The following is a 12,425-nucleotide window of genomic DNA, read 5'->3' on the forward strand; positions in this document are numbered from 1 at the left end:
CCTGCTGTATGAATCCAGTCCTGATCTCTCAAAAGTATGTCCTGTTTGCTACTATAGCAAAGACAGCATACCCATATTTTTTTCCATTCTTATTGATTTTCTGCTTTAAGAAAAAGATTGACATTTTGGAAAATAGACACTTTATAGCAAAGGTTGATATGAGAAGATCAATACCACTATTGTGTGTGTGTGTGTGTGTGTGTGTGTGTGTGTGTGTGTGTGTGTGTGTGTGTGTGTGTGTGTGTGTGTGTGTGTGGTCATTAGGTATGGAGCAGAATATGATTATCCTAAAGACTGAAGCAGGGGAAACAGCTAGCCTGGTTCAGCTAAGTCCAGCTAAAAATATATGTAACAGCACCTAAAGCTGAATAACTGAGCCGCTGTATACACATTGTTTTATCGCAATTGAATAAGGACAGTTCCTGCATCCGGCCATTGTCCGCCAAGTAATAGTTGAAGCACTCCCAGCACAAATAGAGGTTTATATGTTTTTCGTATTGTTAATTAGTAAGCTTTTGAAATGTTGGACAGTGGGTAGTTATTTTTTAACTTTAGAGAGAACTAGTTGTTTCCTCTGTTTCTAATCTTTATGCTAAGCTACGATAATCGCCTACTGGCTAGAAATCTACAGTAAACATTCAGCCATGAGACGGGCATGGCACATTAGCCTGTCACTACTATTTCCTCCCATTTAGTGTATTCCTCAAAACACTTTCTATGAACAACAAAACAAAGAGCACCTGCACAACTGTACCTGTAACATTACCTTAAATGCTTCAGGGACTTATTATCAGGGTCGTTATTATTAATCACTCAGTTGTTTAGGAGAGCACCGGGGTCTAATTAGGGCAATTAAAATCAAACTGAAAGCTGTTGGCTTTTTCACAAGGTTACGCCATTCGAAGCACTGGGCCGGATGATTAACGTCCTGAGAGGGCTGTTGGCCAAAACGCAACAGAATCTCCCAGAGCAGAACTGGCCAGCTCTGGATTAAACAAAAGAGGAGCGTGTGGTTTGTCTTTGCTTGTAAAATTTAATGTTTGAGGAATTTTGACATCAGGGCTGCACAAAACTACTTCACATGTTGGTGTCTCTAAATGGGATGAAGAAATAACTGAGAAAGGTGAATTTTAACACACCAAAGTAATATACAGGATTATTTAAATATTATTTGGTGTACCTTTACTAAAGTTATGTTTTAATAATTTACATCCTTCTCATACAAGGCCGATTTACAAAAAAAATAATTCTTACTTGTGGTGGGTTGATCAACACATCTATCTCTGGGGCATGACCTCCTGTAGCCATGGGGCCTGGCGTGCAGCCAGCAGGTGAAGAATAGATCTATGACGAGGACAGGGACCTGCAGAAAAGACGGCTAGTGTGGCTGGAATAACACTAAGAGGGAGTTGGGTATGGAGTTGCTGTGGGGAAGGATTTCTGGGGGGTAGATGAGACTGGGCGAACAGTCCTAGAGGTGAAGGATAACTGGGGTGGCAGGGCCAGCTGTGGGACTCGGGTGGGGTTAGTGCAGGTGGGAGAGGGGAATAAGCAGGAGAGGGAAGGGGGGAAAGATGGGGTGCAGAGCAGCAGGAACCTGGGGAAGGACGGGGATCAGCCTTTCTCTTTCACGGTTGGGGATCCAGGAAGCCTTTTGGGTGGCATAACCTGCAGAACAGCGGACAGGAGAAACAATATTACTGGTCTGATTTGGGGAATATATTTGCAACTGTTGGATAGTAACACACATAATGCACTGCAAACACTGAAATATACAGCTACCCATTGTCTTCCATTTCAAATTCTATGCATGTTTTTAGCAATTTTTTTTAACTTTCATTAAATTAAACATGTGTTCAGCGTTTTACCTTTATACAAATTATAATATTTCAAGTATTTGACTAGATCATATCATTAATCAAGCACCTATCTCTGATGTACCATGGCATTTCATTGCTGCTTCCCACCCACACGATGGCATTTGTGTATTTTTTTTTAATGAATACATTCATCTCTTACGATCCCTGTGGCGTTTCCATCAGCTGCCATGGTAAAAGAGAGGGCGCTGACATGCAACAAGAGTCCCCTGTCTGGACTGAAAGCGTGGTCACAAACATGTCATCCCTGCACATTATATCTTTAGTTTTGGTGGCTTTCTCAGTGGAGTAAAGGTGAACACTGTGCACTGATCTGAATAACACTGATTTTGCCACATTCTCAACAGCATTACTTGAGACAGGAGATCTTCTAAGAATATGACACATGTCATGACACGCTCCAGTGCCTCAACTGTGATAGTTCTTCTCTTAGGGTTTAGTGTCAGGGACCCCTGAACCTCTGACAGCAACTAGCACCCATGCCATAAGCTAGCCACTCTCCACCATACAACGACGTAAAAACTATTATATGGCGACAATTTTCTGTCCGGCCGCAGTAACATTCTGGTTCTTGCTTGGAAAATGATTCCTTTAATAATTCTATGGATCATCGTGGAGTTTGTTGTCTGTTGCTGGATTGAACAGAATTTCAAAGCCTTGTTAGATATATTTTCTCACTATCTGAACATTAGTGTTGGGGGAAAAAATGAATAAAGAGAACGAGAATCAGGATTCATTAACAAATGGACCAACTTCAGAAAAACACATCTAAAACAAAGGAGCCCTTTTTGTTGTCAATCTGATATTTGCTACCCCTATATGCTGTCTGGAGAGCCCCATCATAAATTCACGTGGCATGTTTTTATCTGGCTGGTATCACCATGCCTTGGAAAACTTCCCATGAGCTATAGAGTCATAATCTTTGCTGTGTAAGAAACTACGTCGTAATGCAAATTGTATAATTTTAAAGCAGCATTAGTCGATTCTCACCCATCCAGCTGTCGCAGAACAAAGTTAGCATTTAATTTGAGTTGGGTTTCAGTCCACCTGGTGAATTTGAGTCCAATATTCACTCTCCTTTTAGGACTGCTTTGGTCCCCATCAACTCCTCACACACTAGTTGCTCACGTTATCTGTCTGCTGTTCGTTGCTGGGCAAGTAACGTACGGTGGGTTTATCTGAGCTTTTTCTCTGCAGCTACCTTGTACAAGTGGGAACAAGGTTAATGAGAGTGAACCAAAACAGTGAGCTAAAATAGACTGCCTGAATAGCTCAATTGGATGAGCGTCAGTCTGTGAAGCAGCACTTCTTATTCCAGTCATGCGTTTGATTCCCACCTCGGCCGACAGTGTTAAATGATTTGCTTTCAACTTTACGTGGGGGTTGGTGATGAGGCAGTGGATGAGACACATGCCTTTGGTGTGAGAGACCCGGGTTCACTTCCCATTGTGACACATCAACCAGTGTTTCCCTGAGCAAGCCACTTAACCCCTAGTTGCTCTAGAGGCGTGCGACCTCTGACACATATATATATAGCAATTGTAAGTCGCTTTGGATAAAGATGTCAATGTGATAATTCTCTGTGGGATCATCCCAAGATCAACCCATTACACACAGTCAATTCACGTATTGATAATATAAAAATATTGATTAGTACATTAGTGTTTTTCAGGGATTTTATTACCATCAGATTGACTGATGGATTGCAAAAACATGTGTAATTTGCGACTGGTGGTGCCCTGAAGAAAAACCTTTATTTGTCAAATACTATGCCTTTAACTCTTTTATTTTCCCAGTAACATATCTTGCTACAGGCATACCTAAACTCGCTAGAGCTGGCAACTAGGGACCACTTTTTCCAGATGATGCCAAAATAGACACAGCTGATTATTTTGGTTTTTAACTTGGGAGGAAAACAGGTGCCTCTTATCCATGTAAACATGCCAAGGATTGTAGGTCTGTAATTATTCTGGGCAGTGTGGGAGAGGGCAAGCCAGACAATTGTCGTTTACCATCGTCATTCACTCCCGTGAAGGTCTTTGCACAATTCACATTGTTATGTTATTCAATTAATTATGACAATCACTTGTGGTTAAGCAATAATTGACAAGTACATACTGTAGTTAAAAGCTGGGTTATTTCATGAATTAGGTGTGACGAAGCAACTAGTTAAGGTTCAATGTTTTGCTATGGTATTTACAACAGTGCATGCAATGAGGAGATAAAACAAAAATAATATCAGACTGAATCAAGCATACAAGCATGTGAATATTAGATACTGTGGACATAACGAAGTCTTGGAAATTGATGGAATATAGCCAATAAATCCCAAGTGACCTACTCTGGAGCTGCTGTTTTCCCACTGTCACAATATGAAGCTCTACATCTGTCTCGGTTTTATTCAGCTGACTCATTTGCTCCCTCTGAGACATTTACAGCTGGCTCATAGTTCACATTATGCACAAGGCACTGCACAAATAAAAGTCCGTTGTTGAGATGGGTCTGCAGAACAGTTTGGCGTTATCTCTTGGGCACGTATGCAATTACTATGCACAATATGGCATTATACACATTATTGTGTATACACTGTGCTGCTTCTTCGAGAACACCCTACAGTGGGGTTTTGTAAGCATCACCACACTGAAATCTTTTATTTCAAGTTTTACATTTTATTTTATGTTTTACAAACGGTGCTTCTGTTTAGGCATCGTTGATTAAGTTGCAGAAGAAACCAGAGCTGCATATTATTCAGTCCATTAATGAATCATCCATGCACATCTCATTTGTAGTTTAAATTAAGCATCTGGAGATTTGAATAGTGCAGAATCTAACTAGCTTAAAAATGATGTGCATTTCAAAGCAAATTATCTGTTCGTTGACAGCTCAATAAACAGACTGCACATCTACCAAATCCCCACATATACCATGGAATAATCCATACAGAGCAACACCTACCACCTTTTAAATAAATTCAGCAGTATATGTGCAGTTTCAATGTGCTATGGGAAAACTTACCCCATACACATGCTCCTTCCTACCTTACCGTGTGTCATCCTGATTGGCCACCGGTGGAGTGTGTAGTCACCTTGGCCCAACTGACCCAGCTCTTGCCCAGCCCACCACCAACTAGCTCACTGCTACAGTCATATCAAATGTCCCAAACCCCTTCCTACCAGCTGTGTAATCAGAGAGCTCTGAATGGCTCACCCTCTGAATGTGTGGAGGGGACGCTTGACATAGTGACAGACACTGATAGTGGTGGGGTGGGGGACGGAGCAGCTGAGGAATGCCAACAGACACAAAAAAAGGAAAACAAAACCTCTGGTGAATGACAGGGCTACAATACAAATGATGGGGGTGACTCAGAACAGACCCACTTAAAATAATCAACAACATATTTCACTGCAGAAAAGAAATGCTGGTCCAAACGCTCTGTCCCGTGTGGATGAGAGGTCATGCACATGATCCTCAACGACAGAGAAACACTTAACACAAAAGGTATTACTGATGAAGTAATAGTTGTTATAAAAATATTAAAGGGGCTATCTGTAAGTTTTTGATTTTAATAAATCAAATTGTCAATGGGCTCAAAACTCACTTACAAATGAAGCACACGCCTGTTTTCTCTCTTGCTTGAATCAGCCACTATTCTGCTTTTAATGTGAGGTCTCTGGGTCGGATTCAGCCCTGTGCGCGCTCCCGAGCCTCTCTCGTACTACAGCGACAACGCGGCAGCTAACGACATGCAGTCCACTAACACCATCAAACAACCTGCTCACAGCAAAACACAGTAAAGGTTTATGTGCTGAAGCCCATCAGACCAAACAGGTTCATGATGTTGAGTCAGAACAAAGTGAGCATTAGTAAAGCTGGAGAAACACAGAGAAAGTCACGTTAGCTCGCCGGCTGACGCCGAGCAGTTGCTAATGTTATCCGGTGCAAAGTTAGATCGCTTTCCACATCAATTCACCAACTAGCGCGACCCATATTACTATCCTGTGCACCACTGATATTATGTCAAAGTGTCAAAGCCTACAAGAAATGACGTAATGGTAAAAAGAAAATGTGGAACAATTTGTTTACTATTCTATGGTGAGGCAGCCAAGAGCAGCCAGCTAACGCTACATTAGCTCGGACTTACCGCTGTTTGCTTCGTAACGTTCAGTTTAGATTTATTGCCTTTTACCGATACTCAGGTACACAGCTTCTCCACCTCTCAGTCGCTGTAACTAACATGACCCACATAATATACCCAGAGGAAGAGCCGTCCACTGACACTACAGTAAATTTACATACTGCTATAAAGCGTGACACAATCTCAAACATGTCACAAAAACAACTGCATCATAGCTCTGCACATTATATCACAAGCCAATAGAGAGAGACAGAGACATACAGTGTGAATGAGAAAAGAAGATGAACTCTTAATTGGCTCAAACCAAGAGATTACTCTAAAACGGAACAGTTTGATGTGCAGAAGCAAAGATGTTTGTGTGGTTGCTGCACCAGCAGCTTGGTGTTTGTTGCACATCATTTAATCAAGGTAACCACAGTGAAGCCTATGGCAAAGTGCTTTGGTGCAGCACATTAAAAATTTAGACTACAGATGCCAAACTTATTTGTGGACAACATTTTCTCAGATTCTGAAAGTTTCAGTCTTTACTTAAGTAAACTGCGGTTCCCAGAAACAGTGCCTCTCAGGATCATCACATAAACATGGTGTGTTTGTTATGCTGTGTGAGCAGCCACAGACTGTATTTTTGACCTTAGAGAAATGCTATCCAAACAGTAGATGTATTGGGACCAACATAAAAAATGCAGGTTTAAAGCAAGAATGTCAGTAAATCAGCCTACTGAGATGAAAACTAATGGTTCACTATTATTAGTTATCCAGGACTGCTTAGGCTGTTTGGCAGTTGCTTGAATCCCTGAAGCAATCTGGAGGCCGCAGGGCATATTTATAGTTGGGCAATTGATTATTAGTAGTTACCATACAGCTGCCAGCTGGTGCTTATTGAGAACACAGGCAAGATGGCATGCCCTCAGGTATGTGTATTAGGATGTGGTCAACAAAAAAGAAGAAAGACATCTCAGGTGATTTCACCAACTGTCCTGAATTGGATTCTCTGATCACATGTTTCAGGCAGTTAATCTCTGCAAACAGTAAATCACTGTGGCACTGAAGTACCAGAGAGTGATCAAAACTGAACAAGAATTATTCTTGGCACCAGTGCAGAGACATCTTGCACAGTTTCACAGTACATACTGAGAAATGGACACGACTTTTACAGTGCAGAAGGAGCGTGTAAGATCACGACTACTGCAAACCACAGTTGAACCACACTAATCAGTCAGTAACACACACTATATTAGTTATTAATGTTGCCCTGCAGAAATTTACGCCTTAAATTAACCCTATGCGGTCTTCTGCTCTCATAATGGCCAGAAGGTCTAAACAGGGGGCCACCATCAGTCTTAATTTACAACCACTCACACTTCTCTACTACAATCACAATGCTAGTTAACCCAAACACACAAAATTATACAATACAAGAACAATATTAAAAGCTCAATTCACCCCAATTCCAAAAAAATAATGCTAGGTGTGCAGCCATGCCATAATTTTGCCCAGGCTTTAAGATATACACTCATTGGCCACTTTATTAGGTACACCTGGCTAGTGCCGGGGTGGACCCCCTTTTGCTTTCAGAACGGTCTTCATTATTCGTGGCATACTTTCAACAAGGTGTTGGAAAAATTCCTCAGAGACTTTGGTCCATGATGACATGATAGTATCACGCAGTTGCAGCAGATATTTCAGCTGCACATCCATGAAGCGAATCTCCCGTTCCACCACATCCCGAAGGTGCTCTAGTGGATTGAGATCTGGTGACTGTGGAGACCATTGGAGTACAGTGAACTCATTGTCATGTTCAAGAAGCCAGTTAGAGATGGTTTGAGCTTTGTGACATGGCGCATTATCCTGCTGGAAGAAGCCATCAGAAATGGTACACTGTGGTCATAAAGGGATGGACATGGTCAGCAACTATACTCAGGTAGGCTGTTGTGTTTAAACGATGCTCAGTTGGTACTAAGAGCTCAAAGTGTGCCAAGAAAATATCCCCCACACCGTTAAACCACCACCACCAGCCTGAACCGCTGATTCAAGGCAGGATGGATCTATGCTTTCATGTTGTTTACGCCAAATCCTGAACCTACCATCTGGATGTTGCATCTAAAATCGAGACTCATCCGACCAGGCAATGTTTTTCCAATCTTCTGTTTTTGGTGAGCCTGTGAATTGTAGCCTCAGTTTCCTGTTCTTAGCTGACAGGAGTGGCGCTCGGTGTGGATTTCTGCTGCTGTAGCCCATCTGCTTCATGGTTCGACATGTTGCGCGTTCAGAGATGGTGTTCTGCCTACCTTGGTTGTAACGAGTGGTTATTTGAGTTACTGTTGCCTTGAACCAGTCTGCCCGATCTCCTCTGACATCAACAAGGCATCCACACAACTGCCGCTCACTGGGTATTTTCTGTTTTTTGGACCATTCTCTGTAAACCCTAGAGATGGATGTGCGAGAAACAGTAGATCAGCTGCTGATCTACTGTTTCTGTCTGGTGGACTCAAAAGTAGGGCTGAAACGATTTATCGATAAAATCGATTAATAAAATGCTTTGACACAAATTCTTTGCATCGATGTTTCGTTTAATCCGTGTAACTATACAGCAGTGTCATCGCGCTTACGCTGTGAACATGTCAGGATTATAATGTAGCCGTTTGGAAAGTGGAGGAAGAGAGAGAAAATGGCGAAGGACAAAGAAGAAAGTGTCCAAAGTATGTTATTATTTCATGCTAAAGAAAACAACAACTCTGTAATGTTACCGTCCGTCCACCGTAAAACGAAACTTATGTCGCCTTGGCAACAGCACGACGGCAGCTGAACAAAAAGGTGTTCTGCCAGCGGACCACAGACAAGGTAACAGTAACAGCAACTTTAGCAATTAACTGAAATCATGATTGATTGTTGAGTTGAAGGCTAGCCAAAGTAGGCCGCAGTCCTCAGCTGAAAATGTGCACACGTGCGTTTGTTGTTCTCCTTTTTGGGCCGTGAGTTGTAACCTCACAGTCATGAGTTAACTGCGTGTCGTTACGGGGGGGACGGGGTGGCGCCGCCAAGCAAAAGTAGCCTACTTCTTAAACGACACATCGATGAATCGTTGAAATAATCTATCAAAGCTTCGAATACTAAAATCATCGTTAGCTGCAGCCCTACTCAAAAGCATTGACTATAATGGCCGCGAGCTCTGGCAACCGTGGCGTAACAGCATAGTATCATGATATTTGCCATACTGTATCGATAAACGGACGCCAAGTATCGATATTTTATTATATAATTGCAGATGGGAGTTTTAACTTTTTGGTGCTAGAATAATAAAATCTATTGCTTTTTTAATCCACTAGAAAACTTATGTATCTTTTTAGATAAACAGATGTTGACAAAGTTTGACTTTAGGGGCCTATATGGAAGTTGGAAAAAGGTAATAAATTGCAATATATCTCAATATATTTAAAATTGCAATAAAATCGAATCGCAACATAAATATCGTGATAATATCGTATCGTGGGGCCTCTGGTGATTCCCGCCCCTACCTTCTTCCCCATTCTGATGCACGGTTTGAACTTCAGCAAGTTGTCACATGCTTAAATTGAGCATTGAGTTGCTGCCATGAGATTAGCTGATAAGCTATTTGTGTTAACAAGCAATTGAACAGATGAACCTAATAAAGTGGCCGGTGAGTGTATGTCACACCACTTCAACCAAGGTGACTGTATTATTATTCAAAATAACATTTATAAAAATCAACAGCAACATGTAAGAAAATATGTCCTAGTTACTCTGAATGATCCACAGATGTCCCTGTACAAAGTTCACATTAGAACTACTTTTTACAAAAACATATTATTCAGATTATGTAGAGTAAATGGGGACACTTTCTCAACCTCTTGAATTTTTAGACACACACTTTGGTCTGAACTTTGCTTTGAGTAAAATGTCTTAATAATTATTTGATCTCAGGATGAATTGTATTAACTTTAGTGATCCCTTCAATTTTAAATTGGCACCATCACCAGGTCAAAAATGTCCACTGCTTTGGTTTATGACCAAATACTACAGCTAGTTAGTTAATGATAAGATGTGCTGAGCAAGTATGTAGGCTAACTCCTCTTTCTGCTTAGTTTCTAGTTTACTTTGTCAATGAGCAATGTGTAGTGAATTTATTCCAGTTTAAGTAGCAGTAGCCTATGTTAGCAATGTCTTTGTGTGCATGTTGAAATTAGCATTTAGCTCAAAGCAGAGCCACTAGCAGGCCTGTAGACTTTAATTGTATTGGGGTGGAGGCAGAAATCTCAGAGACTGAGCAACCTGAACAATTAAAAGCTATACTGTATCTGCATTATTCCCATTAGAGGATAATGTTTGTTATGTATTATGTAATTGGGGCGAGGACCCTTTATTCACTTAAAGGTAATCATCAAGGTTTATCTATTGTGCAAGAGTTTGTGTTATGTTATTATTGCATGTAAAATGCAAAACAGAGATGGGAGTACAATAGCCTAAATTTTGGCGTCTTAGTTGACCCCTTCAGTTTATATAATAACCCTGCTGGAGGACAGGCTGTAGTTTACACAGCGTTTGAAATCCCACTCTGCTTCTTCTTTTCAGACATAAGTTGTACAATAATCAATACTTGCACTCAATTCTGAAACTCCTTATTTATAAAACATTGAAGCTGAAAGGTGTCCGGTAACAAGAACCATCAAGGCAGCTGCTTTAACACTTCAATTTTTGGAAATCCTGCAAACCACCCCTGGTTTACCCTGGTTTGCTGAGTCATTACTATGTGACCTTATCCACCTCCAGCTTCTGTTTGAACTTGAATCTCAGACTATTTCACACGGCTCACAGATGCCCTATGGAGCTTCTGATCTTTTCTTTGAAAGAAGGCAGTGCACTTTCTATTGTACAGGCGAAACACTGCAGCACAACAACGACTATCAACACACTGCAATCAGTAAGCCACCGCCTCCGGAGCGGTGCTGCTCTACCTGCCCACAACGAAGACGTCTCTGCCTCACCGTGCAGCCCTGCACCCAAACGCAACACTATACCTGCAGGGGCTGACTCTTTCGCGTTGGTTTAAAATGTTGCATCTCTGTCTGAGCAAAAATCTAAATCCCATTACGATACCCAGTCATTTCCTTTGCTCAGGCGCTCGTGCATGTCTTTGTTGCATAGCAAGTAACAAGACAGCGACTCAGCATCATTTTGATGCCAGTGCGTAGTTGCCCACTCAAAAGTCAAAAGCTGTAACATTTGCATTTGTGACCGCCGTAGTCGTCGCTTTACCTGAGATTTCGGAGAGCAGTCCAGCGGCAGAAAAAACTAGAAGCAAGAGTTGCTGCGACTAAACACGGCTGCAGCAGCAGTACTGGTCCATACCGTAATCAAGTGAAGACACGCCACGCAGCCTGCTGGATCTGCGAAGGATGCTCAGCGTGGCCACGTGACTCTGGAGGACAACCTGCCCATCCGAAGCCACTGATTTATGGACAGCAATAGCATGCTGTCCAACCAATGTGTGGTTTGTAGTAGTCGTAATAGAGGAAGCAGCAGGAGCAGCAGTGGTAGTAGTAGAAGTAGCCTAGTAGTAGAGTGTAGTATTTGCAACAGTGAAATGAAACTTTTACAGTAAACAAGTCAGCAGGATGCAGGTAATGCAGGCCTATTCATGCTGTGGTGCAGTGAGGTGGAGGCTGTGCAGACTTGATGCTGCCCACTTCTTTTCCTACTGTTAAGTATACAACAGCACATATTTACAAACCCACACAAACATTGTATTTATTCAATGGATAAATTACATATAAAAAATACATTTCAGTATAGCTAGGCTGTTTTATTTATTTTGTTAAATCCAAACAAAGTTCCAGCTTTTTAAATAAAAGAAGAAGCAGCTGGTTAAATCATGAAAATAATAAATTATATAAATAAAAAGACAAATTGTCACAGACCGAAGTACATGCACATTTTAAAGAGAAAATGACAATTTCATCCCACACAGTAGGGAAGTGAAATCACTGCCACTGTGTCTTTAAAGTAAAGAGACTGACATAGTTTGGGCCGGTGTGACACCTTTCATTTTTGCCAAATATTGCAGCTTGTCAATTACAGTTTAAAAACCTTTCATTTGGGGTCATTAAGACATGCTCGGACCATAAACTGTATTTGCATGTTTATTTCCCGTCCTTTGTTTAATGTCATTTCTCCGCTCTTTATCCCCTCATTTCCTGACCCCTCTCTGCTGGCCACATTTTAATAAAGAAAGTTCATGTTGTTTTTCCATGTTGCATGTTGCTAAATAAATGAGGGATAATGTAATTACCAAAAATCAATGACACACTATAAACATCGGTGGTTGGTTGGATCACATTTAAAATGATCAAACATTGCACTCAAAATGTTGGAATTTAACCATTACTGCAACTGAT

The 12,425-nt window shown here is 41.3% G+C and overlaps 1 protein-coding gene across 2 annotated transcripts in view; it reads right to left on the reverse strand.

Annotated features, from left to right (window-relative positions):
• Window positions 1-11,512, reverse strand: part of LOC119903592 (anion exchange protein 3-like) — a 30,371-nt gene extending 18,859 nt beyond the window's left edge. Inside the window, exons 1-2 of one of the 2 annotated variants that reach the window (XM_038719834.1) lie at window positions 11,287-11,512; window positions 1,255-1,668 (exon numbers count right to left, since the gene is read on the reverse strand). In XM_038719834.1, coding sequence (XP_038575762.1) covers window positions 1,255-1,308 — 54 coding nt within the window. In that variant the 5' untranslated portion in view covers window positions 1,309-1,668; window positions 11,287-11,512. The remainder of the gene's footprint in view (window positions 1-1,254; window positions 1,669-11,286) is intronic. The other variant, XM_038719836.1, reaches the window with a different exon arrangement.
• Window positions 11,513-12,425: the final 913 nt, after the last annotated feature.

This window comes from Micropterus salmoides, unplaced genomic scaffold, assembly GCF_014851395.1.
Source record: "Micropterus salmoides isolate LMB-PRFRI ecotype aquatic unplaced genomic scaffold, ASM1485139v1 Ms_hic_scaffold_15, whole genome shotgun sequence".
Classification (NCBI taxonomy): domain Eukaryota; kingdom Metazoa; phylum Chordata; class Actinopteri; order Centrarchiformes; family Centrarchidae; genus Micropterus; species Micropterus salmoides.